The sequence below is a fragment of the Bos grunniens genome, chromosome 16 (genome assembly GCF_055505025.1).
Source record: "Bos grunniens cultivar Pamir isolate PY7600 chromosome 16, Bosgru_T2T1.0, whole genome shotgun sequence".
In the NCBI taxonomy this organism is placed as follows: Eukaryota; Metazoa; Chordata; class Mammalia; order Artiodactyla; family Bovidae; genus Bos; species Bos grunniens.
Window position 1 is genome coordinate 32,410,177 of NC_141180.1, and position 27,220 is coordinate 32,437,396.

The window sequence follows — 27,220 nt, forward strand, 5'->3', positions numbered from 1 at the left end:
CTCCCCCTTGAGTATATTTTTGTGTATGGAGTGAGGGAGTGTTCTAACTTCATTGATTTACATGAGCTGACCCGCTTTCCCAACACCACTTGCTGAAGAGATTGTCTTGTCCCCCATAGTATATTCTTGCCTCCTTTGTTGAAGATTATGGTGTATGGGTTTATTTCTGGGCCCTCCATTCTGTTCCATTGATCGTTATGTCTGTTTTGGGGACAATACTATGCTGTTTTGATTACTGTAACTTTGTGGTATCATCTGAGCTCTGGGAGGTCCAACTTTGTTCTTTTACCTTAGGACTGCTTTGGCAAGTTGCAGTCTTTTTTGGTAATTATTAGTTCCATATAACTTCCCTCATCTTGAAAAAGGAAGGCCCATGACACTGAAGAACGAGAGGTGATGGAATCCTGGACACAAACACAGTCGGTGGGGGTGGGGAGGGATCAGATCCACTCTGGTTTCATCAGCTTCTTGTAAGGGCACCAACCCCATCATAGGGTCCCCACCCTCATATTTATCTAAACCCAATCCCCTCCCAAAGGACCCACCTCCACATACCATTGCACTGGGAGTTTGTGCTTCCACATAGGAATCTCCAGGGGACACAAATGTTTGGTTCACAACACTTCCCGACAATCAAGAGGCCAGCCGACCAGGAAGCAGGCAGGTGGGAACCAACAGCTGTCAGGAAGTGACTTTGTAACTCTGCCCCCAGAACTAAATCTCTGCCCTGCAAGTTCCCTCTGGGAGCAGGGGGATGTCCCACACCATACAGCCCCTGGACACTGACTCCACACCCCACTAAGAACAACATAACTGCAGTGTGCATACCCACTTTGCCACACTGGCTGAGGGGAGCTGTGTGTCAGCCACAAAGGCTGAAGGGCTATGCGTCTATGCTGCCCACCTGCCAGCAAAAGACTCCAGAACATACTCTGCAGACCTGCCCCTGGGTACCTCCCAGAGCAGCTGTCTGGGCTAATAATGTCCTCACTTTAAGGGGTGCTGTCAGGATAAATGGCCCAAATTTATCAAGCACTTGACTCATCGTTAACTGGTTTATAATGTTAACTGGAATTAATATAATGATCACCATCATCGCCATCACTCACGCACAGAGTGGGCATCCGATGAATTTTTGAATGAAGGGGTGAACGGCTATGCTAACACTGCACAGGTTTTACAGGCTGAGCCAATTATTGAGTCTGCATTTCCTTCTTCACTTAAAAATTACTGTTATTAGTGTAACTAACATTCTTACTAAAAATAACATTTCCAAATTAAAAGGACATTGTGTGAGACATCCAGATCGTCACATCTGAATCTCTGTTCAGTCGGTTGCAACGTGTCGTTTTGGTTGACGTATCTAAGGAAAACTCAGCCTCAGACATTGGTGTAGCTAGGGAAGAGATGAATGTTTTAATAGATTTTTCAAATAATTGTGGGTATCTTGTTTGAAACCATAGGGACATTTGACAAGTTGTGGTTTCTTAACGGTTAGTTGCAAGGTGGAATTCCACGTCTGTACCTTTTGTACTGTATTACATTAAAATCTACTGGTTTATCTGACTTTGAATGGATTTTTACCCATGCATGAGTCTTAAACAGCTTTATTGAGATTTAATTCGCATACTACAAAATTCAGCCATTTAAGGTGTACAATTCAATGGTTTGGGTATACCCACAGATATGTGCAGTCATCACCTAGTCAGTTTCAGAACATTTTCATCACTTTAAACCATCTTAAACAGAGATTGTACCCTTTAGTTATCACTCCCTATCCTCCTCCTACCCAAAGCCCTGAGCAAATAGTAAACTACTTCCTGTCTTGTTGTTGTTGTCCGATTGTTCAGTCGTGTCCAACTCTGCGATCTCAAGGAGCAGCCTGCCAGGCTTTCCTGCCCTTCTCTATCTTCCGGAGTTTGTTCCCCACACATGCCCTTTGTCTAGTTTCTTTCACAATGTCATGTTTGCAAGGATCACACATGTGGTAGCATGTGTCGCTGCCTCATTCCCTTTTAAGGTTTAACTGTCTTCCATTGTATGAGGATCCACATTCCGCTGTCCACCTGTCTGTTCATGAACATTTAGGCTGTGTCCACCTTTTGGTGATTGTAAGCAAAGCTGGTGTGAGCTTGCATGCCCACATTCCTGGATGGACTCTCACTTCTCAGTCTTAAGATCCCTGGTGCCTTCAACCTCCAAGTTGTGTGCTCAGTTGCTCTGTCATGTCCAACTCTTTGCGACCCCATGAACTGTTCTGCCGGGTTCTTCTGTCTATGGGATTTTCTAGGCAAGAATACTGGAGAGGGTTGCCATTTCCTTCTCCAAACTCCTAGGTGGTGTCTCTTTAATGCTCAATAGCTTTTGACAGCGTATTAAAAAGCAGAGACATCACTTTGCTGACAAAGGTCCATGTAGTCAAAGCTATGGTTTTTCCAGTAGTCATGTAACAATGTGAAAGTTGGACCACAAAGAAGACTAAGCCCTGGAGAACCGATGCTTTCAAATTATGGTGCTGGAGAATAGTCTTGAGAGGCCCCTGGAAGGTAAGGAGATCAAATAAGTCCATCCTAAAGGAAATCAACCCTGATTATTCATTGGAAGGAATGATGCTGAAGCTGAAGCTCCAATACTTTGGCCACTGGATTCAAAGATCAGACTCATTTGAAAAGACCCTGATGCTGTGAAATATTAAAGGCAAATGAGAATAGGGTGGCAGAGATAGTTTGTTAGCATCACTGACTCAGTGGACATGAATTTGAGTAAACTCTGGGAGATACAGAAGGACAGGGAAGCCTGGCATGTTGCAGTCTATGGGGTCGCAAAGAGTTGAACATGACTTAGCGACTGAACAACATCAAAGCTTTTGATGTGGAAGCACTTGATTGATTGAGTCAGCATAGAACTTATAGTCCAAACTGGGACACCTTGAGAGTGAGAAAGAGCAGTGTGAAGAGTTATTCCAGAACTATAGTCCCAGCCTGTCTAGGTCACCCTGTTTGCCAAGAGCCTCCCCTTTGGACACCCGTGTGTCCCTGGTCAGCGATCAAGTTCTTTTAATTAATTAACTACTTAATTAATTTGGCTGCATTGACTCTTAGTTGCAGCACATGGGATCTTTTGTTGTGGCTTGCAGGCTTCTCTAGTTGGGATGCACAGGCTCTAGAGCACATAGGCTCAGTAGTTGTAGCATGCAAGCTTAGTTGCCCCGTGGCATGTGGGATCTTAGTTCTCTGACCAAGGATTGAACCTCTGTCCCCTGGCTTGGAATGTGGAGTCTTAACCACTGGACCACCAGGGAAGCCTCAACAATCAACTTAGACATTCAACAGATGAGGCTACCTGCCCCTCTCCCAATTTTCAAGCAAGTTTTAATAAGCCGGTGATGCTTCGATCACAGAGAGCTTACTAACCTTCCCACATGGATGTTTGGGGCTTGGAACTTGACCCAAGGAATCTAGGGATGAAGACAATCCAATCTCATCCGTCCCTTAATCCCAAATCTGGGTTCCAAAGTGATGTCTAGCTCACATTTTCTGAAACTCAGTAGGCTGAACTAGAAAACAACCTGAGAGACAGGATCTCATTTGTCTGATGCAGCAGTCATGGAATACAAGTTGGCTCAATGAACATGGGAATCGAGGAATGGCTGACTCTAAGCTGCTGACTGCTTTGCCTGGAGAGAAGTTGACCCAGATCTGTTTGTCCTTGTTTTCCTACCAAGTTGCTCAGAGGCATGGGCAGCTTCAGATCCCTCACAGCACTCTGCAGAACCCTGCTTACATTAGGTCTTACTGTTCTGTTGAGACATGTATGACTTTCATCAATATATATGGATGTCACCCTGGCTTTCCTACCGTGTGAGTCTCTAACTCTCCTCTGAGATCCAGACACCATTATTCCACAGCCACTCACAGGACCATTTGCTACTGCAGGAAGGAGGGCTAGGGATGTAGTTTGCAGGCTTCTAGCCCCTAAAAGCAGGAGAGAGCTTAGAAAGGAGGCGATGGTGCCGAGTACCAGACAACAGCCAGTCAATGACTTTCAGAAAGTTTCCAGTGGACAATTATGCATTTCTATCTTGTGTTCTGTTTATGGTCTGGATTCTTCTCTGAACTGTCTTATGAAGAAGGTGTGTTTAACTGTTCAAAGTTTACCTGGTACCTAGAATCATGCACAATAAATCTTTGAGGCATGAAGGATAAATTAATAAGTAGCTGATATCTGTCCTCAGATGTACACCAGTTGCACTGACAGCAGCTCCTTCCTAATCATGGCAATGATTTATGAGCATCTAATGTGGCAGGAGCATCGCCCAGGTCATATGATTTAAATCCTCCCGAGGTTTGCTCCTTCCTGTCTCATTTGCAAGATGTGAGAACCATGGTAAAGGAAATGACATAACTGGTATGAGATCTGGTAAGTGGTGAAGGCAGCACTTGACATTATTTGTTTGATGTAAAAAAAGAGGAACAAATGGAACCCATATCCTTCTGATTACTCTAAGTGTCCTTTTTTGGATACAAATGTCGCTGATCATTATGAGGGTGGAGATGAGTGGAGAAATAACTCCAGAAAGAATGAAGGGATGGAGCCAAAGTAAAAACAACACCCAGTTGTGGATGTGACTGGTGATAGAAGCAAGAGAAATATTGCATAGGAATCTGGAATGTTAGGCCCATGAATCAAGGCAAACTGGAAGTGGTCAAACAGGAGATGGCAAGAATGAACGTCGACATTCTAGGAATCAGCGAACTAAAATGGACTGGAATGGGTGAATTTAACTCAGATGACCATTATATCTACTACTGTGGGCAGGAATCCCTTAGAAGAAATGGAGTAGCCATCATGGTCAACAAAAGAGTCCGAAACTCAGTACTTGGATGCAATCTCAAAAACAACAGAATGATCTCTGTTCATTTCCAAGGCAAACCATTCAATATCACAGTAATCCAAGTCTCTGCCCCAACCAGTAATGCTGAAGAAGCTGAAGTTGAACGGTTCTATGAAGACCTACAAGACCTTTTAGAACTAACACCCCCCCAAAAAAATGTCCTTTTCATTATAGGGGACTGGAATGCAAAAGTAGGAAGTCAAGAAACATCTGGAATAACAGGCAAATTTGGCCTTGGAATACAGAATGAAGCAGGGCAAAGGCTAATAGAGTTTTGCCAAGAGAACGCACTGGTCATAGCAAACACCCTCTTCCAATAACACAAGAGAAGACTCTACACATGGACATTGCCAGATGGTCAACACCAAAATCAGATTGATTATATTCTTTGCAGCCAAAGATGGAGAAGCTCTATACAGTCAGCAAAAACAAGACTGGGAGCTGACTGTGGCTCAGATCATGAACTCCTTATTGCCAAATTCAGACTTAAATTGACGAAAGTAGGGAAAACCACTAGACCATTCAGGTATGACCTAAATCAAATCCCTTATGATTATACAGTGGAAGTGAGAAATAGATTCAAGGGACTAGGTCTGATAGATAGAGTGCCTGATGAACTTTGGAATGAGGTTTGTGACATTGTACAGGAGACAGGGATCAAGACCATCCCCATGGAAAAGAAATGCAAAAAAGCAAAATGGCTGGAGAGGCCTTACAAATAGCTGTGAAAAGAAGAGAAGTGAAAAGCAAAGGACAAAAGGAAAGATATAAGCATCTGAATGCAGAGTTCCAAAGAATAGCAAGAAGAGATAACAAAGTCTTCCTCAGCAATCAATGCAAAGAAATAGAGGAAAACAACAGAATGTGGAAAACTAGAGATCTCGTCAAGAAAATTAGAGATCCCAAGGGAACATTTCATGCAAAGATGGGCTCGATAAAGGACAGAAATGGTATGAACCTAACAGAAGCAGAAGATATTAAGAAGAGGTGGCAAGAATACACAGAAGAACTGAACAAAAAAGATCTTCACGACCCAGATAATCACGATGGTGTGATCACTGACCTAGAGCCAGACATCCTGGAATGTGAAGTCAAGTGGGACTTAGAAAACATCACTACGAACAAAGCTAGTGGAGGTGATGGAATTCCAGCTGAGCTATTCCAAATCCTGAAAGATGATGCTGTGAAAGTGCTGCACTCAATATGCCAGCAAATTTGGAAAACTCAGCTGTGGCCACAGAACTGGAAAAGGTCAGTTTTCATTCCAGTCCCAAAGAAAGGCAGTGCCAAAGAATGCTCAATCTACCGCACAATTGCACTCATCTCACACGCTAGTAAAGCAATGCTCAAAATTCTCCAAGCCAGGCTTCAACAATACGTGAACCGTGAACTTCCAGATGTTCAAGTTGGTTTTAGAAAAGGCAGAGGAACCAGAGATCAAATTGCCAACATCCGCTGGATCATCAAAAAAGCAAGAGAGTTCCAGAAAAACATCTATTTCTGCTTTATTGACTATGTCAAAGCCTTTGACTGTGTGGATCACAACAAACTGTGGAAAATTCTGAAAGAGATGGGAATACCAGACCACCTGACCTGCCTCTTGAGAAACCTTTATGCAGGTCAGGAAGCAACAGTTAGAACTGGACATGGAACAACAGACTGGTTCCAAATAGGAAAAGGAGTACGTCAAGGCTGTATATTGTCACCCTGCTTATTTAACTTCTGTGCAGAGTACATCATGAGAAACACTGGGCTGGATGAAGCACAAGCTGAAATCAAGATTGCCGGGAGAAATATCAATAACCTCAGATATGCAGATAACATCACCCTTATGGCAGAAAGTGAAGAGGAACTAAAAAGCCTCTTGATGAAAGTGAAAGAGAGAGTGAAAAAGTTGGCTTAAAGCTCAACATTCAGAAAATGAAGATCATGGCATCTGGTCCCATCATTTCATGGGAAATAGATGGGGAAATAGTGGAAACAGTGTCAGAGTTTTTATTTTTTGGGGGGCTCCAAAATCACTGCAGATGGTGACTGCAGCCACAAAATTAAAAGATGCTTACTCCTTGGAAGAAAAGTTATGACCAATCTAGATAGCATATTGAAAAGCAGAGACATTACTTTGCCAAGAAAGGTCCGTCTAGTCAAGGCTATGGTTTTTCTAGTGGTCATGTATGGATGTGAGAGTTGGACTGTGAAGAAAGCTGAGCACTGAAGAATTGGTGTTTTTGAACTGTGGTGTTGGAGAAGACTCCTGAGAGTCCCTTGGACTGCAAGGAGATCCAACCAGTCCATTCTGAAGGAGATCAGTCCTGGGTGTTCTTTGGAAGGAATGATGCTGAAGCTGAAACTCCAGTACTTTGGCCACCTCATGCAAAGTGTTGACTCATTGGAAAAGACTCTGATGCTGGGAGGGATTGGGGGCAGGAGGAAAAGGGGACGACAGAGAGATGAGATGGCTGGATGGCATCGCCGACTCAATGGACATGAGTTTGAGTGAACTCCAGGAGATGGTGATGGACAGGGAGGCCTGGGGTGCTGCAATTCATGGGGTCGCAAAGAGTCGGACACGACTGAGCGACTGAACTGAAGCGTCCTTTTTTGGATACAAATGTCACTGCTCATTATGAGGGTAGGGGCAGTTCTAGTGGTATCCAGGCTATTGCTTCAAAAACATACCCTGGATTGCTGATGTGTTTGGGAAGCCTAAGTCCTCAAGCTCATCTGGGATGCTGTGAGCCTGATTCAGATTTTAAACACTTGCTTCAGACACAGCAGACCAGGCTACCTTCTCTGGAGCCCTTTGCTGACTCCTGCAACAGAGGAGAACTCTGGGCATCAGACATGCAACCCAGATGAGCCAGGAGTCACTGTATCCTGGGAGACATGTACTTCCTTACTCAGTGAAGTTTCTAGAAACATCAGAACAAAGGAATGATGAATTCCTTAGCTTCAACACTCCCATCCCCAAGGCAGAAAGAACTCAGCGAAAGAGGTGACGCTGGTGAATCAGGTGTATATCAAGATGTTAAGGGGGAAAGGTGAAGCCAGTACAGGAGATGCAGGAGCCCCAGGTTGATCCCTGGGTTGGAAAGATCCCCTGGAGATGGGAATGGCAACCCACCTCAGTATTCTTGCCTGGAAAATCCCATGGACAGAGGAGCCTGGTGGGTTACAGTCCTCGGGGTCGCAAAGGGTCAGACATGACTGAGCAACTGAGCACAGCACACCGTGAAGACTTAAAACCCTGTGTTATGTTTCTATTTAGACTCTTGATTCTGGATTGATCTCAGTCATTCCTTTTTAACTTTCAGTGACAGTTGATAAAATTCTACCCTAGGAAATTTAGAATCTTAAAACACTGAAGGCCTACAATTGATTAACTACCAGCCTTACAGGTAAGCACTGGCATGCTCTCAATGAGGATTACATTTGGCCAAAAGCTACAGAAAATTGGGACCAAGAGAAGCTTGAACTAATGTGAGATTTATTTCCCTTGCCAAACAGGAAGTCGGTAGGTCGGTAATTTGGAATGCATGTGGCTGTGCACCACACCCCAGTGGCCCAGACTCCTTCTGTCCCTTTACTCTGACATTTTGACATGCAGCTTCCACTCTCATACCTGTCACCTCATGGTCACAACATGGCTGCACCATCTCCTGCATCCTATCTGCATTCCAGGCAAAAATAAGGACAAGAAAGAAGGCAAAAACAGGTGCTAAAAAGTCAGCCCCCTTCTAAAAAACTTCACCAGGTATCCCATCAAGCAATTTCTTCTTATATCTCATTGGTCAGAATTGCATCACAAGCCACCCTCAGGAAAAAGGAGGCGGGGAATACATGAACTTTCAGCCAGGCACATTTATCACTCCCCCGACCCCCCCAACAAAGTTCTGTTAGTAAGAGACAGGGGCAGTAGATATGGGGTGGTCATCTGGCAGTGTGTAAATGCAGCCACATTCCCTAGAGGTCCAAACAAAAGTGAACCTTTCATAAAAGCATAGTTCTAAAGGTGGAATTAGGGCCAGAGTTGATTATGCAGGGGACCAGCTCTACTGTGCATCAAAAAATCATGATCTAGGGTAGCCATGGGTAGAATTTGAGTATTGAACTGCTTTGAACACAGGTTGCCTTCCAGGGCTTCGGCTTTTTAACATACTCAAAAAAAGAAAAAGAAAGAGAAAAAAAGAATAAAACCCATAGGACCAATTAAAAAAAAAAGAAGAAAGCAGGTGGTGAAATGGATCTCTGTCAAGAGTCCTTCATGTGTTGTACTAGAGAGAGCTTTGGCATTGGACATCCCAGACTGGATCACTGAGTCGTCCCTTCCCTGCAGGGGGATCCTGGACAATCAGCTTTGAAGTTCTGATGCATATGCATGTGATCAGGCCTGGCATTCAGTCAGCATGGCTGCGAGCAGCCACTCCAGATATTACAGAATTGGAATACCTTCCTACGAGCTGCAAACAGCCCCCCTACTCCCCAGCACCCCGACCGCCGCCTCTGGTGCTCTCCCGGAAGCCCTGCATGACCCCATGGCTGTGGACAACCTTCATCCCGGTGCCCAGGCTGCACGGTATGAAATGCTTTCAATATAAGCCCGTGTATGATAGTATCACCAACCTCTCCGGGTTGCGGCGGCACTTAAATGAGGTCAGAAATGTAAAATTCTTCATGGTGAAGAAGAATTTAAAATTCTTCATTCATCTTCCATGCAGGGGTGACTTTCAGGCTACACTGGGACAAACCAGCTAGGCATTTGCTCTGCACCGGCGCATTCAGGAAACGACAAGTCTTCCTCCCTCCTTGGCATGTTCTGGAAACCTCTTCAAGCCGAAGATAACAGCTCCAACAAGGCACTGTTAGAGGAAGTGGCTTTTCTGCTCAATTACTTCCTAGATTGGCTGAGAGCAGCCCAGATGAGCTGCTTCTGGGGGAAGGCAGGGTCCAGTAATTACTGACTGAGAAAGGAGGCCACGGAGGTATCTTAGAAATGACAGTGATGACGATGGTGACCATGGTGATGGTGGTGATGGTGGTGATGATGATAATGATGATGGGGATGGTGATGATGAAAAAGATGGTGATGGAAATGATGGTGATGGTTGCTTTTGACTAATCACAGCTCTCTCTTCTAGATAGAAATACAGGCCCTAAAGATGCATTATCTGACCATTTGTATAGTTAGGGATAAAGCCAATCAGCCCCACTACCCAATCATTAGTGACAACTGTCTGCCTCTGAGTTTCCAGCATTAACCAGGTGCCTGACTCTTGGGTAGGCGATAATGTCTAGATGAATTCTTGCAGCCTCGAGGTTCAAAAATCCATCTAGAGTTCAGAGATAGAAAAAAACATGCAAGCACAACATGCTTGCCAGAAAACATGCTACCTTCCTTTCAACAAATTTTGGCATTGTCAAATTTAGGGGCTCTGTAAAAATGAAATTTTAAACCTTCTGGAATTGTTGGCCCCTATCAACTCTGAATATTCATTGGAAGGACTGTTGCTAAAGTGCCAATCTTTTGACCATTTGATGCAAAGAGCTGACTCATTGGGAAAGACCTTCATGCTGGGAAAGATTGAGGGCAGGAGGAGAAGGGGTTGACAGAGGATAAGATGGTTGGATGGCATCACTGACTCAATGGACATGAGTTTGATCAAACTCTGGGAGATGGTGAAGGACAGGGAGGCCTGTCCATGGTGTTGCAAAGAGTCGGACACAACTTGGCAACTGAACGACAACAATAACTCATAAGTAGAGGTATCACCTGCCTTTCTCTGGGTGAGGTTTCTGTTTCCTCAGCCTGCTGATGCCAGCCTGGCTGTGCCACCTCCTGGGGGTAGCCGTAGGGGCCACAGTGAGGTTCTGCCATGACTCTGCCCTGCATGATGGGGTGTGCAGGTGAGAGCAGCTCCTGCAGGCTGGTCCCGAGTGAAGACAACGTGCAGGAGGACGGATGGGGCAACATGGTGGTCTTGAGCGGGAGCCAGAAAACACCCTGTGTCGGGTTGTCACCAAGCTCTGCAGGTTGTCTGCCGACGCAACAGTTTCTGGTCTGGGCTGAACGCGGTTGATGAATTGATTTGGAAGAGACAGCAATAGCTCAGAACCCTGGGGCATCCAACTCGACCCTTCCTGCTTAGAGCCAGGGGTCCCTGGACCTGCCAGGAGCAGCGACCCCTCCAGGGTCAGCCCTCAGTCCCTGTGCACCCACCACCGATGGAGGAGCTTGTTCCCAGGGAGCCTCATCACTGGTATTTTTCCCTGCACATCCTCAGGGCTCAGTCAACACAATGAGGGCATCCTCAGCCTCTCTCCTCTCCTCCTAGAAGGAGTGGGACTTTTGGGGCTAGCAAGTGATGTCCCTGGTCCCTTACTGTATCAGTGAGTGTAACCAAGGGGCCCCTGACCTGCCCCCAACCTCATTGATTTTCCTTAATACCCAGTTCACCTGTCTAAAGCCCCATCCTAAGAACTCTGTGAAGTTGGGCGGCTCTTCTTGCCACCACGGTCCCCATCCACCCAGGGCCCAGAATCTTCTGGAATGTGAGGCAGGAAGGAATTTTCCTCACATCCCTTCTGGAATTAGTCACCGTGTCCCAGTTCTTCCTCCTGGTTTCTCTGGCCACTGTGGTCTCCCCCAGCCCTCACCCCCACAGCAGAGGTCCCCCAACTCCCCTCGACACAAACACAACTGCAGAAACTTTGCAACACAGGACAAAACCCTCAGACTTTGCTCATTTAAAAATTAAAAAAAAAATCGTGTATGTATTTTTGGCTGGGCCGGGTCTTCACTGCTGTGTGCACAGGCTTTCTCTATTGTGGTGAGCAGGGGCTACCTTCCTAGTGGCACAAAGGCTTCTCTTGTGATGGAGCACAGGCTCTAGGGTGCTCGGGCTTCAGTAGTTGCAACATGCTGGCTCAGGAGTTGCGGCTCATGGACTCAGTGACTATGGTGCATGGGTTTAGTTGCTCCATGGCATGTGGAATCTTCCTGGACCAGGGATAGAACCCATGTCTCCTGCATTGGCAGGCAGATTCTTATCCACTGCACCACCACGGAAGGCCAAAACCTTCAGATTTCGGACTCAGTCACAGGAGAATGTGTAAGGATTCAGCTCGGTAGCCCCATCCCCAGGCACCTCATTGACTGGCTTCCCGCCCATGTCTGTCCACCCTAGACCCTCTACTCTCCAGCTTCATGCCCCAAACCTCCACACCCTGTAATGCCAAAGGACTGCTAATCAAATGGTCACTTTATATTGCAATGGGAATGGATCCTCCTAGTCTTCATCCTTGCCCACTTAAATAGAACAGGAAAGTTGGTCATCACAGAAAATTTTTTAAAGGCTTGAAGTGAGGGTTTTCTTTTTCCCAGATAAAATTCTTAGGCAGCCCTCATGGGAGTCCATTGCTTGATCAGAGGAAGCAGAGGGACAATATTTTTCCCTCTCTGATACACATGAGTATTTGATGGGTAGCAGAGACCCAGCATTTCGAGTCATTTGATGAGAGGGAGTCTCAGTTTCCCTCCCAGGCTCTGACCTGCCCACAGCTGGAGTGGACAGCTGTGTGCAGCATCCCTGGGGAACAGTTCAGAGGCTGGTGGGGTCGGGGCAGGACTCCAAAGTCAGGGGCACTCACCCTCCCCCACTCAGGAGGAAAAGTGACTTGTACTTCTTTCCCAACCCTCTGACCCCTTGAATGTTTTAATGGGTGGAGGAAGCTGGAAAGGCAGGGGGGCGGGGGCAGAGAAGACTGTGAACGCTTTAAAGAAACTTATAATAATTTCAATCAGTATTTCCCTTCCATTTAAAATCACAAATGTAGCCACTTAATCAAATGTCATGCTTAAGACACATTTACCTCCTTGGGAGAAAAATGAACAATGGCAGCTCAATTTGGCTTTGGATGGGTTTTAAAAATAGTCAAGTCTGTGAAGGCCATTAGGTAAATGGTCTAAGAGCTTCAAAGAGGGCCTCCCGCTGGGGGTCGGCCAGCTTCTTTGTTGGGAAAATACTGCAGGGCAGAGAGGGCTTCCAGAGCCTGGGGCCAGCCTGGGATTCCAGGTCCCTGGTTGCAGGCTTCTCCTGGAGGTGGGGACCTGGTGATCTTTCAACAATGGGTACATCTGAAAAGTTCCCTTTTGCATTTGTTCAAGCTTGTAGGCGTGTGTCTCTGCCTCTGTGTGTGTGCACGCTAGTGTGCTGGGTGGGAGATGACTTACACCATCCCCTCCAAACTCCCAAGAGAGGAGAAAAATGGACTGGTCAGAAATATGAGATGCCATCCAAGCACAAGAAACCAGTTACATTAACAGTGAAATATGTCATTGCTCTTAGTTAGTGTGAGTCACTCAATCGTGTTCAACTCTTTGCGACCCCATGGACTGTAGCCCACTAGGCTCCTTCTGTCCATAGAATTCTCCAGGCAAGAATACAGGAATGGGCAACCATTCATTTCTCCAGGGGGTCTTCCTGACCCAGGGATTGAACCAGGGTGTCCTGCAATGCACACAGAGATTCTTTACCATCTGAGCCACCAGGGAAGCCCAATATGTCATGATTTTATTCTTTTTCAGCACATACAAATGACCATGTTGGGACTTCCTTGGTGTTCCAGTGGTTAGGACTTCACTTTCTACTACAGGGGTTGTGGGTTTGATCCCTGGTCAGGGAGCGAAGATCCCAAATGCCTTGCAGCCAGAAAAACACAAAAAACAAAACAGAAGCAATGTTGCAACAGATTCAATAAAGACTTTTTTAAAAAAATGGTCCACATAAAAAAAGCCTTTTAAGAATGACAATATTTGCATCAAGAGAAAAAAAAAAAAATAAGAGTTGTTCTCTTTGGAGGATTTGCAGCCGAGTGGTCAGTGCCCCAGGAAACAGAAACGTGCAGGTCTCTGTCCTCAATCTGACTTTACAGCCTGGTTGAGGGCAACCTCCCTCCCCTAGGGGTGGAAGGCGCCCCACCAAGTCTCGGTGGTTCCCTGCTGGGTAACTTCCCCTCCTGACTGTCTCTGCCCCCAGCTCTTTCCAGAAAACAATTCCACTGAGGTCTGGGGAGCCCCTGGGTATGTGGGTAGAATGCAAGGGGTCCTTATACTTGGATGGTGAGAAAAATCACCTAAGTCCAGCCTTTCTTTCTGTTATAAACAGCAGCAGAACAAGGCGGTGTGACATACCTGCAACCATCAAACAGAAACTGCAGACATTTCTCTTGCATCACCACGACTGTGGATGGCTCGAAATATTACTGCTACATGTCCGGACACAGCCAAATCACGGCACACTTTGGATCTGGCGATTCATCCTCAGTGTAATAAAAAGAACATACACTGCTATATAAAAAATGCATTGTAATATTTTGTTGTGTTTCAGTGCACTTGGTTTCCTAACAATCCTCTGCATTTTAGTTTCTATGCACTTAAAAACGTTCTGAGACGAGGGTTTGCATAAGGGTGCTGAAGGGGTCCTTGGAGCAGAGCTGGTCAGGAGACCCCCAGGCTCACCTGGCCGGGCAACCTCATCAAGGATTCTTGGGCTCCTGAAGGGCCTCCCTGGTGCAGCACTCCCACTTTATCCCGCTAGGTGACAGCAGTGAAGTCACCGCTTCTCTCCAGGCTTCAGGGGCCCAGTCCATTGTTCCAGGACCTCCCTTTGGGATCTGTTCACCCCCTTAAACCCTCAAGCAAAGAGAGGACTCCAGGGGAAGACCCGCCAGGGGTGGTCAGGTAGGTGAAAGGCTGAATCAGCCTGCCGCTTCTTCGGACAATAATAGTGAAACAGTGTGAGGCAACCTCATTTAACCCCCACAGAAATCTCTGCTGTGGAAGGGAATATGGAACCCATTTCACAGATGTGAAAACTGAGGACCCAAAGAGGTTGATAATGTGCCCAGGATCCCATAGTGAGTAGACAGTGGCACCTGGGCTACCTGCGTCAAAGACTTGGGGTGATCTGGCCACCACACCACCTTGTCCCCTGCCCTCTCCTCTATGACTTTCTCCGGGAGGCAGGTCATCCCCCTCTGTCCTCCTGCCTGGGCAGAGGAGAACCTTATGACTTTAAAGGTCCTGGAGGCTCAGGGATGAAGTTGCCTGCCTGGGAGTCCAAGTTTCAGGGGCAAGCACCGGGCCTGGCTCCACCCCATAACCATCTGCCCCCTCCCAGGGAGGCCTCTCTTGATAGAGGGGGTCTCTCTCGCGGGCTGGGGGTTACAGAGCTTCAGTGGGAGAGTCACCTGCATAGACCACTGGTGCCTGCCCCTCCCTGGACCCCCGCATCCACACTTGCCACACAGGAGCTTCACTAGCTGATTTCTAAGGCCTGGTTTGTGCACCTCCTCGGGCCGCTGAGAGTTGGAAGCAGGGCTTTGTCGCGGCTGCTCACGGAGTCGGCCTTCAGCCCGGAGTTTCCCAGGAGTCTCTTCCCGGTGTGAGGGACCCTGCCGCGGGCCCTTTCGCCTCTAGTCAAGGCCTTGCAAGGACAACCTAACCAGGTAGGCACGGGAACTCCAGGGACGGACAGTCCGAGACGCCGGGGTCCTGGAACTCTCCGGGGTCCTCCTTCTTCAGAGCCGGCCGAGCAGCAGCTGCAGTCCTGCGATCGGGCGCAGCTGGATGCCCAGTCCGGGGAGCTGTTGAGGTTTCGGGATTCAGGACTGGACGGGACGGGTGGGGGGACAGAAGATGGTGGAGTTCTGACCAGGGACGCAGAGACTTCTCTCACCGGAGCCGAGACAGGGGTCCAGGCCGCGGGGAGACACGAGTGCCTAGCAGCGGACCCTCTCACCTACCTGACTCCCGCGGCCGCTTCCGCGCACCTCTGCCTGGAGGAAACTTTTCTCCTAGTCCCCGCCCCAGGCGCCCCCCGAGTACTTCCTCGGGAACGTCCCCTCCGCCAAACCAGGTCTCTCGGGGCACTGGGTGCACCGGTAACCGGGTCAGAACCTCGAACCGCTTCGCGTGCTATCCGGTTACCGTGGCAACACCATCCGGCGGCGCCCGGCGGTCCAATCCGAGCCCGCGGCCTCTCTCGAGCTTTTCCCAAGGTGGGGACCGGGACGAGGCCAGAGCTGGGGAAGGGGCGGCTGGGGCCCCGCCTGCAGTGTCGCCGGGGCCGGGCACGGCCCCGCGCGGAGAGGTGGGCCACCGCGAGGCGGGGCGGGCGGCAACCGGCAGCTGGGGCCGGGCAGGGGGCTCGGGCTTCAGTTCGAGGGGCGGGGGAGCGGGTGACGTGAGCCGGGCCGGGCGGGCGGAGTTGGGGCCCGCTCGGGGAGGCGGGGGCGAGCGCGCAGAGAGGCAGACGCGCGGAAGGAGGCGGCCGAGCGGCGCGGGCGGCTCTGCGGCGGGCGCGGTGGGCGCGGGCGGCGGGGCCCCGGGATCCCCGCGCGCCTCCTCAGCGCGGCGCCGCCGCCGCGCGTTCCCACGCCCCGCGCTCCACGGCGCCCTCGCCCCGCGCGCCTCCCCCGCCCGCCTCCTGCCGGCCTCCGGCGCCGCGTCCGTCTGCGGAGCGAGCGCTCAGACGGAGCCCCCGGCCAACTTGAGCGGCGCCGAGCGGCGGCGGAGTCCCCGGCAGAGCCCCCCGAGTCGGTGGCGCGCGCAAGGGAAACGCGTCCGCCAGCGTCGCCGCCGCCTGCACCCCCGGACCTCGCCGCCCCCTCGGCGCGGGGCTCTGGCCGGATCGAGAACCGCGCTGCGAGACACGCACTGTGCGCGGCGGCGCCGCCCGCCTCCCTCTTCGCGGCTCCGGAGGACGAAGCCGCCGCTCCCCGATCCTCGCCTCGCGGCCGCGGCGCCGGAGTGCGCCCCTCCCGGGCTGGCAGCCGGCTCCCTCACCTCACCGCTGCCTTCTCCGGGTCGCTCCCGGAGGGGGTCGCGAGCCCTGCACCCGGGCTCAAGGATGTGCGCCCCAGCGGGCCGCCCCGCCTGAACCATGCGCCCCAACGGCGGCGGCGCGCCGGCCGGCATGGAGCCCCGCGCGGCCGCGCTCTGACTCGCTCTGCGCCCCGCGGCCGGCGGGCGGCGGGCAGCGGGCAGCGGGCGGCGGCGGACCGAGAGCCGGAGACCGGCGCCGCGGGACGGAAGCGAGCGGGCGCGGGCGCCGCGCAGATGGCCGGGGCGAGCGAGATCTGAGGCTCTGCTCCCCGAAACGTGACCATGTGGATTCAACAGCTTTTAGGACTCAGGTGAGCGACCCGGCCAGCGCCGGGGTGCGTGTGGGCGCGCGGGTGCGTGGGTACCGAGCTGGGCTGAAGCGGCGCTTTCCTCTGTGTTGCGAATAAAGCGAACCCCTCTCTGCTCCTGTGAGAGGCCAGCCGGTGCCCCGGGATCCGGGTCGGGGAGCCGCTCCGGAGCTTGGAGCCCCGGAACCGGCTGTCCCGGGTTCCGCGTGTCCGGGTCCGGGTGCCCGCCCCATTTCTCCCGGTTCTGGGGCCGGCCGGGCGCGCCTGCTGCTCCCGGCGCCAGCAGCGCAGTGTCCTGGCCAGCCGCCCCGGCGCGCCGCCTCTTCGGGGCCCAGGGGAGGCGCGGGCCGCTGGGCGCGGCGGGCTGTGAACCCAGGGCGGGGGCCGGGGCTGCCAGGGAAAGCCAGGGGGCTCCGGGTCTGGCGAGAGCTCGGCCGGCGGAGTTAGAAGAAACCGAAGCCTGATAGCCACGACCGCCCCTCTTTTCCCCTTCCTCGGGGCCCCGGGGCTGAGCAGGGGCCTCCTGGGCTCCCAGCTGCCGATCCAGATGTTTGCCGGTGACCTCCGGGCCCGACGGGCGCGCACAGCTGGCGGGCAGCTGGGGCGGGAGACGTTGAGGCTCTGGGGGAGCGCGGGAGGGCACCCTTTCTCCCCTACGGGCAAACACCCTCCAGGAACGCCCTGGGGTTTGCCTTTGTCCCGGACTCCAGGGCCGGTTGAAACCGGGGGTTCGAGCTCGATGCCCGCAGCAGGGCTACCCAAGAAGACCCTTCGGGGCAAACTTTGCTCGCCTGCCACGGCTCTCGGGTTTTAGCCCTTCTAGGAGCCAGTCGGACACACTTGTCCCCTTGGCGGGGCAGACGGCCTGCGATCCGTCACCCTTCCGCCGGGGTCTCAGCGGAGCTGGTGCGTGTGGGTCCCGGGTTGCATCGGAGAACGGGAAGGACGCAGGCGGAGGCTGCGAAAGCCAGCGTGCGGTTCTCGAGTTTGTCCACTGGGATGCACTGCACTCCCGCTTTGGGGAGAAAGGGGCCCGGTCGTCGCCGGAGCCTGTGCCTGAGCCGCCCCCACCAGCAGCCGATAAAAGCTGGGGGGAGCGGGCTGAGGGGGGAATCGAGTGCGCGTCCTGATTTTGAGAAACTGGGAGAGGACGGAGCCCTCAAGGCGTCTCTTAGCTACCCTTGATTTATGAGACGATTCCCCAGTCCCGGGGCAAAGCCTGTTGGAAATATCTAGTGAGAATTGTCCAGTGTTATCCTTGGCCTTTTTCTTGAAAGCGGCGTTTCTTGTCTGGGTGGCCGGGTCGTGTTCGGCGGCCTGGGCTTTAATAGGTTAATACTGAAGCGGGTTGCGCTGGATATTGGCTCAGCCTGAATCGATGTCCTGTACTCAGACTAGATAAGGTTTAGGCTCAGCCGCTCTGGGACGCAGACTCCATGGAGCGTCAGGGCAGCTCTGCCCGAGTGACCCCTTCCAGGTGCCCTGCCTCTGCCTGCCGGGTTTCAGCCAGACTCCAGAGCCTTCCAAAAGATCAAAGGGGTCTCCCCTCTTTGGGAGAGGGTGCTCCTTCAGCTCCCAGACACCTCCCCAGCTTCTGTCTGGCACTGCCTTCCTGATTGCCGGCAAGTTATTTGAACCGACATCTTTCTTTATTACCAACTTGCTAGATTGAAAGATTAGTATATTTTGATAAAGAGAAAAGTGAATAAATATTACGGGAAAAAAGAACCTCTCTGGTGGTTCACTAAAACAGTTCATCTAACGCATCCCTGAGTGAGGTCTACCTGGGATTTTGCTTTAGGAAATAGTTCTGTTGCTGATTTTGAAGTTTGACCTTTTGTTTTTTTCCCTTCAGTGTTAGCACAAGAGATTTTCTGTAAATGTGCCTCTGAGGACCGGCTGTCACCTCTTGGGGAGGCTGGCAGGAGAGAGCTCTGTCATGTCTGAGAGCCACCCCCTGGCCGGCTGGCCAGGAGAAGGGGCCGTGCTTGGAGGGTCTGTGTTTCTGCATCTCACCAGGCACAGCGTAACAGTCACTAAAAGCCAGGGATGGCTTGCCTGGGACCTGCTAATGCGTTTTTCCTTGAAGGCAGCCCACTACCTCTGCTCCTCCCAAGCCCCTCCATGGCTCCCCCAGGTGAGCACCGGGCATTGTGCTGTCTGGCTTCCAGCCTGGTTAGGTCAAGCAAGCATAAGATACGGGGCCCAGGTGACGAGACGGCCCTGGGCACGACCCGAGTGAAGACTCTCAGCTCTGGCTTGCGAGACAAAGTCTGGGCTAGGATTTCTGCTTCTGCATTGGAAAGGAGCTGTGTGCGGTGCCTTTTCTTCCGAGGAGGAGGAACAGATTGAGTGTTTTGGAGCTGTTTTTATGCCTTTTTGGTGGTGGTTGTAGCAGAGCTCCAAAGATACCTTCCATCCGTGCAGATAAAGGTATCTTTTGAAGGTGGCCTCAGAGCCCTGCCAGCTGCGTCCGATCTCGATCTGGGAGCAGCTTGAAGGGGATGCTTACTCAGCAGGCGGCACAGATTTTAGAGTTCGGCCGCCTGCTTGTGAGTGGCCTCTGAGGCTACAGCCCTCCACGTAGCAGCTTTATGGGGGGCTCGGAGCCTGCGAAGCACTTGCCAGGAGTCCTCAGGGGCTCCTTGGAGGCCTGGTGTCTGTCCTTCTGCTTGTTCTTCCAGGCTAAGGTTCTGTTGCTCCTTCTGTTCCAGAGGCCCTGGGTGTGCCTGCGGTGGGGGAGGGTCTGTAGCAATATAAGATGACTCTTCTTTCATGGAGGTTCACACAGGTCCCCACCGGCCACACGGTACCATGTTTGGGTCTCTGTGCACAGTCCCAGTGTCTTGGTTGTCCCCATCGCTGCCTGTAAAGTCCTCCAGTAGCTGGGGCCCTGCAGCTGGGCTTTAGAGGACCAGGTCAGAGGCTCTGTCCACAGATGTCACCCTCCTGGTCAGTCTTGGTCCTCACCCACTTCCAGCTGCTGGCACCAAATTGATTACCACTGGAGCCCCTCGAGTGTCAGTAGCCGTTATACTCATCCAGGACAATATTGCTGGAATAAATCATCATTTTAGGAGACAGCTCACATCTTTTCTGCCACGTGGGTGCATCTCCCCCCACCACTCAAAGCTCCCCCACCCCCCAGGGGACACACTGTCTAAGCAGAGGAGGGGGAAGTAGGCTCCTCCCAGCCTGTTAATTGATTTATTCTTTGGTTGATTTATTCTAATCACCTGCTTCTTTTTCTTCTGTGCATCAAAGAGGCCAGTAAGTAGGGAGCAGGGCACAAGCTGAGACAGCTCCTCGCCTCCCTGAGATGTCTGTCTCCCAGTCCCTGGAGAAAGAGCCGCCTTCTTCCTCATGCATCCTGCATCCTCCTAGCCAGGTCGCTCAGAGGGAACAGCGGCATCCCATCCCCCTTGTGGTCCCCAGCCCCAACACGGACACCGTCAAGGTGTTTGGCAGGTGTGGGCTGGGGGTGCTTCTTGAGTTCTTCGTCCCCCAGCCGTTGTGTGGGGAAACCACAGGGTGCACAGAGCACGTGGGTCAAGGCTGCACCCTGGGTCGCAATGAAGTGGGTGGACACCAAGCCCCAATCCGGCCGACCACTGCTCAGCCTCCCAGAGGCCCAGGCTCCTGTCTGGGGTTACGTAAGAGTCATCTGCTTTCCAAACGTAGTTGCCAAGTTTTCTTCAAAGGGCTACAACTCAGTAGAGACCAAATTGATGTAGAGATTAGCTTGGAAAGCCAAATATATCCTTGATCTAGATTTTCACGTTTGAAGTCTGGCTCGAGAGGGTTTCTCCTGCCCGATGCCAGTCAGCCAGGAGGGGGAGGCAGGAGGCGGACTCACTGGGGCTACAGCAAACAGACCCTGTGGCCCCAGACTCCACTCTCTCTCAAGACCCCCTTCCAGGAATTCAGAGGAGCTGGTGCGTCAGGAGGCCATCCAGCGGGGAGTGGTGGTTACGTAACTCAGATTAACTCAGTTCATAGAAAGTCGGAGGCTGCAGTGTTCCCATGTCAGAGCTCCAGGAGCCCTTGGGTCCTGGCTCCCCCGGTGGCTATCCATATAGAGCCTGGATTGTTTCTGGCTGTTTGAAGGAGGCTGCTCTGGCCCCCTGTTGGGAGCAGCACTCTCTACAAGCAATGAGCCAGGCATAGTAGGGTACTTCTTCAGGGCCTCTTCCAAAGCCCCTTCCAGAAGAGCATGCAGGATCCATCCCCTACTGCTGCTGGTGGTGGGTGGAGGTAGTGAGCTGGATTGTCTCCTAGCAACCTCTGGACCAGCGGAGTTAATTGGGATGTCCCAGCAGGCGCAGGGAAGTAGCCAGATGATGAGTGATGTTTCTCTGAGGATGCTAAGAGGCTAGAAGCCCCCTGTTCATCTATGGGCATCTTCATAGTAGATAAATACCTCCAACATGACCCAAAGAGAGCTTGGGTGGAGGACAGTGGGACTGATGGCATCCATTTTGCCCTTGTTGGCTGTGACCCACTGACCTGGGCACCATCAGAGTGTCATGTGCTGGCAAAGAACAGGGTCCTGCTGCTGTCCTGTGGGAGACTAGGGGATCAGGGGGCTGGGGGGGAATCGGGGTGGGGGGGATCAGGGGGTTGGGGGAGGGCTGGAGGGGGGCTAGGCTGGAGGGACTAGGGATTGTATTTGCATCTCCATCCCATACGTGCACTCTGAAAGAAGCTATTACTTTCTCTTTCTCCCCTCCCGCCCAAGACAAGGTGGGTGGCAGCCGTGCTGGGTCCATCTGTGCATCAGCCTTCCCCACACGCTGATCAAGCGCTGATTCTGTCCACTCACTGGGCTTTTGTCATTTGGTGCACTTTCTCTTGGGTGGTCAGCCAACAGAGCCCACTGCCTCTGCCCTCTTGCCGTTTCCAGCCCAGAATGGGCAGTGGCCTGGACCGTGTGTCTGCTGAGACCTCCTGCCTGACTCTGCAGCAAGTCAGTGTTTGAGCCCTGTGTGTGACTTCAGGGGTTTCAGCTGGCGCTGGAGACTCAGGGAGTGTGTCTGCTGGGGATACTGGTGCACCTGTGCTCAGGCTTCCTGGTTGGTGCTGGAGAGGAGCCCTGGTCTCTGGGCTGTGGGTGATGAGGGCAAGGGCCGTCTCACCCTTCAGGACCTCTTGAGTGCTGCCACTGTGTAGATGCTCAGGAGCTCTCTGTAAATGAGTAAACTTATCCACCTGGCACAGTGCCCATGCTTTTTCCAAGTGTTGCCCTTGTAGTTACTTGGCCTTGACTCTAAACTAAGACCCAGGAAAGGAGTGCACAGCCAGAGCCAGGTTTAGGTTGAGACTCTGTTCTGCCCCCCACAGATAGAGACCTTCTTCAACCCTACTTATTGGTGCTCACAATTCCACCATTAGAGATTCATTCCTTTGGCTTGAAACTTCATCACAATTGGAATGCAGGCATGTTCAGGAAAAACTATCTGAGCTACTGATCTGATAAGAACTGAAAGTACTCAGTGCGATAGTTTTCAGTTACTATCAGTTCAGTAGGAGTGAGAGCATCCAATTTTTAACTTTCTGAGAGGAAAGGTGAGTGAAGAAAAGAGAACACGAAGGCAGGTGGCACAGGTCTGGCAGTGGGAGCTACGGTGCCACCAAGGGAGGCCTGAGAGACACGGGGTAGAAGTTGAGGGCAAAAGGCAAATTCACTGGCCTTGCCCTGGGCTGAGGTCTCCCCTCCCCCGGACTGTCTTGAGGAATAGGGAGAGTTAATGTGCCTACTAGGGACTAGTGGAAGACAGGGCCAACGCATCTGCAAGAGAATATTCTGGTCAGTATAGGAGTGCAGGTAGGCAGCTGGAAGATGCTGAGGAATGGCAGTAACACATAGACACCTCAAGCGGTGTCTGTTCCTGTCTTAAATGTGAGCTGTGGAATTTGCACTGTATTTGGATAAAATATGCATGCTTTTTTTAAAATTGAGGTATAATTTTCATGAACATTATATTAATTTCAGGTGTACAGCATAATGATTCCATACTTGGATACCTGTGAAATGAGCAACGCAGTAAATCTAGTTAACATTTGTCACCGTACATAGTTAATTTTTTTCTTATGATAAGAACTTTGGTGGGGGGGATACATTAAGAGGTTGGGATTAACATATATACACTACTATATAGAAAATAGATAATCAACAAGGCCCTACTGGATAGCACAGGAAACTATACTCAGTATTTTGTATTAACCTATAAGGGAAAAGAATCTGAAGAAGGATATAGATAGATAGGTAAATAGATAGATAGCTGTCGTTTAGATACTCAGTCATGTCCGACTCTTTCGTGACCCTGTGGACTGCAGTCTGCCAGGCTCCTCTGTTCATGGGATTTCCCAAACATACTGGAGTGGGTTGCCGTTTTCCTTCTCCAGGGGATCTTCCTGACCCCGGATCTCACCCACTTAGGCTGCATTAGCAGACAGATTCTTTACCACAGAGCTATTGGGGAAGCTTCATAGATGGAGCTTTATATATATATATATATATATATATATATATATATCTTTGCTGTATACCTGAAACTAACAAGACAGGGTAAATCAACTATAATTCAACTTAAAAAAGAAATTAAAAAACAAAACAAAAAAGAACTTTTAAGATCTACTCTCTCAACAACTTTCAAATATGTGATTCAGAGAACAGGCTGGTGGTTGCCAGAGATGAGGGGTGAGGGGTGGGGAGTGGGTGAAAGGGTGGTCGGGTAAAAAGGTACAAATTCCAAGAATAAAATAAGTCCTGGGGCTGTCACGTGCAGCTTGACACTGTAGTTCAGGAGACATATCTGCTGTAAATGTCTGTATAGCACAGAAAAATGTCCTGATCTCTATTTTCACTTATATCTCTCATTGAGTTTGTTCCTCAGTTTCTAACTGCTTGGGCATGCCCCACCCTGAGTGGATGCTGAGCAGACCCAGAAATGAGTGGATTTCTCCTCTTCGAGACTCCTCACTGCAACAATGGGGGCAGGCAAATGAGGGGTAAAACACCCTTATTGGGGTGAAGAGGAGCACTGTCCAATAGAAATATAACACGGGCTACACTGGTATTTTGAAATTTTTCAGTAACCACATTGAAAAAAAAATGTAACAGGTGAAATCAGCTTGAATGATATATTTAATTTTTCAGTATGTGCAAAATAGCATTTCCACTTGTCATCAGTCTAAAATAGGATTAATGAGGATTCCTTTTACATTCTTACCCTGCTCTGAGTCTTGGAGACCAGGGGTGCAGTTTGCTTTCATTTCTCCTTGTGGACTTGCTGCATTTGGGGGCTCATACTGGACACTTCCGTATGGAAACTCAGAAGTGAGAAAAGCACGTGTTTGGAGACCGCCACCTGCCCAAGCAGCGTGTCATGTTGGCACCATTGCTCCATTAGTAAGAGCTCCGAGGAGGGCCAGTCTGGCCAGCAGCCCTCCTGATTCAACAGTGGGCATTTGCTGATGCCAGCTCTATGCCAGGTCGGCGCCAGGGCCAGAGGCAGAAGGATGAGCTGGGGTGGGGGCAGTGGCTGCTGCCATTAGGGGTCCTCGGCTTGGAGAGGGGGGAGGGTTGTGCTAGCACGTCCTGTACTCCATACCTAGCATACCATCAGGGGCCCCCCACCAAGGGCCCCCCCACCAAGCTGTAATAAAACCCTTTTGGGGGCTTGAAGAGCAGACGGCAGAGCTGTTCCTTTGTAACAGAGGAGTCAGAGGCCAGGGTCAACTGATACAGAGGAAAAGACCAATGAAAGAGCCTGCTGCTGCTGCTGCTGCTAAGTCGCTTCAGTCGTGTCCGACTCTGTGCGACCCCATGGACTGCAGCCTACCAGGCTTCTCTGTCCATGGGATTCTCCAGGCAAGAACACTGGAGTGGGTTGCCATTTCCTTCTCCAATGCATGAAAGTGGAAAGTGAAAGTGAAGTCGCTCAGTCGTGTCTGACTCTTAGCGACCCCATGGACTGCAGCCTATCAGGCTCCTCCATCCATGGGATTTTCTGGGCAACAGTACTGGAGTGGGGTGCCATTGCCTTCTCCCATGAAAGAGCCTAGTGAACACAGAAGCTGTGTTGCCTGTCAGAAAGGAGCGCTGACCCCCAGGATTGGGGGGCATTCCCTGCCCCACCCAAGTGTGCCCCAGAGCCAGTGCCTGGAGTGAGCACACCCTGGGGTGACAGACCTCCTGATGGACCCCTCTCCCTCCAGCAGTGTACATTCACTGGATCTGTCCTGGTGGGGGCCTCCATCCTCCACCCCGCCCCCCAGCACTTGTCACCAACGCTGAGAGTCCGTGATACCTCAGGCGCTTGGGAGGAGGACAGATGGGGAATCACCAAGGCCTGGTTTCCTTGAAGATTTTAGGAATGTTTTTGTAGAAACAGGTGTGTGTGTGTGTGTGTGTGTGTGTGTGTATGGTGTGGGTGGTGTCTGGGTGGAGTGAGCATGTCTGTTGGGAGTTTATGTGGGTGTGTATTTGGGGAGTTTAGGGGCTATTGGGTCTCCAAGCACTTATCAGGAGTTCCAGCTCCAGGTGAAGAGACTAGTTTTTAAACAAAACTCTTCCTGCAGGAGGGAATTTGGTATGTTCACAGGACTGACGATCTGGATAAAGAAGCCTGAACAACCACGTCAGAACCTGGCTTCTGACAAATGCTCAGAGAGACAACAGACCCCAAGGCAGCTGGTGGGCAGCTGATCAGAGCTGCACAGGTACAAGGGGGCTCTTGAGCAGATTTAGGGGCAGTGTCCTTGCAGTGACCAGCCCACCCTGTGCCTTCAGGAAACACTGATGGGGAACTCACCAAGTGCAAGACCTTGGCTCTGGGCACACTTCTGGGCAGTGGGGTGTGATTTGTGAAGGGACTGCACTTTGCTGAGGTGCCCTGAGTGGTCATTTGTAGTTACCTGTTCTTGAGTATTAAAGAATTTGTACTGTGGAGCAAGCCCACAGTATGGGAGTCTGTCTGTATTAAATGGTAAACTCTTTGAGCTCTGAGAAAACTCCCTTTTTGATATCATCTAAGTCTTTTTGAATGTACTGACTTAGTTAAGCAGGGCACAGATTCACTGTTGTTCAGTCGCTAAGTTTTGTCCTACTCTTTGTGACCCCGTAGCCTGCAGCACACCAGGCTCCTCTGTCCTCCACTACCACCTGGAGTTTGCTCAAATTCATGTCCATTGAGTCAGTGATGCATCCAACCAGCTCATCCTCTGCCACCCGCTTCTCATTTTGCTTTCAATCTTTCCCAGCATCAGGGTCTTTTCCAGTGAGTTGGCTGTTTCCATCAGGTGGCCAAAGTATTGGAGCTTTAGCTTCAGCATCAGTCCTTCCAGTGAATATTCATGGTTGATTTCCTTTAGGATTGACTGGTTGGATCTTGCTCTCCAAGGGACTCTTGAGAGTCTTCTCCAGCACCACAATTCAAAAGCATCACTTCTTCATCACTCAGCCTTTTCGATGGTCCACCTCTCACATCCATACATGACTACTGGAAAAAATCATAGCTTTGACTATATGGACCTCTGTTGGCTAAGTAATGTCTCTGCTTTTTAATATCGTGTCTAAGTTTTTCATAGCTTTCCTTCCAAGGAACAAGCATATTTAATTTCATGGCTGCATTCACTGTCCATAGTGGTTTTGGAGCTCAAGAAAGTAAAATCTGTCACTGTTTGCACTTTTTCCTCTTCTATTTGCCATGAAATAATTGTAAAACCTCTAAATTCAAACTTAAGGAACTTTGGGGCAACTTAAATGAAGATTAAGTGGCTTCTTGTGCCCAAATCCAATGATGCAGCCTTTTCAAATTGATCTATAGGCTCTACCAGCTGTTGTGAAGATTCCAGCAAAAGAAGGGTGAGGAAGGAGTAGTCATAAGTGTCTGTAGAAGAGGGATCTCAGGAGTTCAGTATTGATTGATGGACCTCAGTGTGCCAGGGCCCTGTACAGAATTTTCATGCTATTTCATGGACTCCCTGGTCCTGAAAAAAGAACATGTAGGTTGGAGGAAGGGAAGGTCTCATGGAGAAGTTCTGACAGCAGGAAAGTGTTATTAAAAAGCTATCATTCTCAATTCTGTAGATCAATATAATTTATGAAAATAGACCAAGAAAGTCCTTAAC

The 27,220-nt window shown here is 50.6% G+C and overlaps 1 protein-coding gene across 1 annotated transcript in view; it reads left to right on the forward strand.

Moving 5' to 3' along the window:
- Positions 1–16,920: 16,920 nt before the first annotated feature.
- Positions 16,921–27,220, forward strand: part of AJAP1 (adherens junctions associated protein 1) — a 129,642-nt gene continuing 119,342 nt past the window's right edge. The window contains exon 1 of the mRNA XM_086342614.1: positions 16,921–17,089. Coding sequence (XP_086198740.1) covers positions 17,061–17,089 — 29 coding nt within the window. The 5' untranslated portion in view covers positions 16,921–17,060. The remainder of the gene's footprint in view (positions 17,090–27,220) is intronic.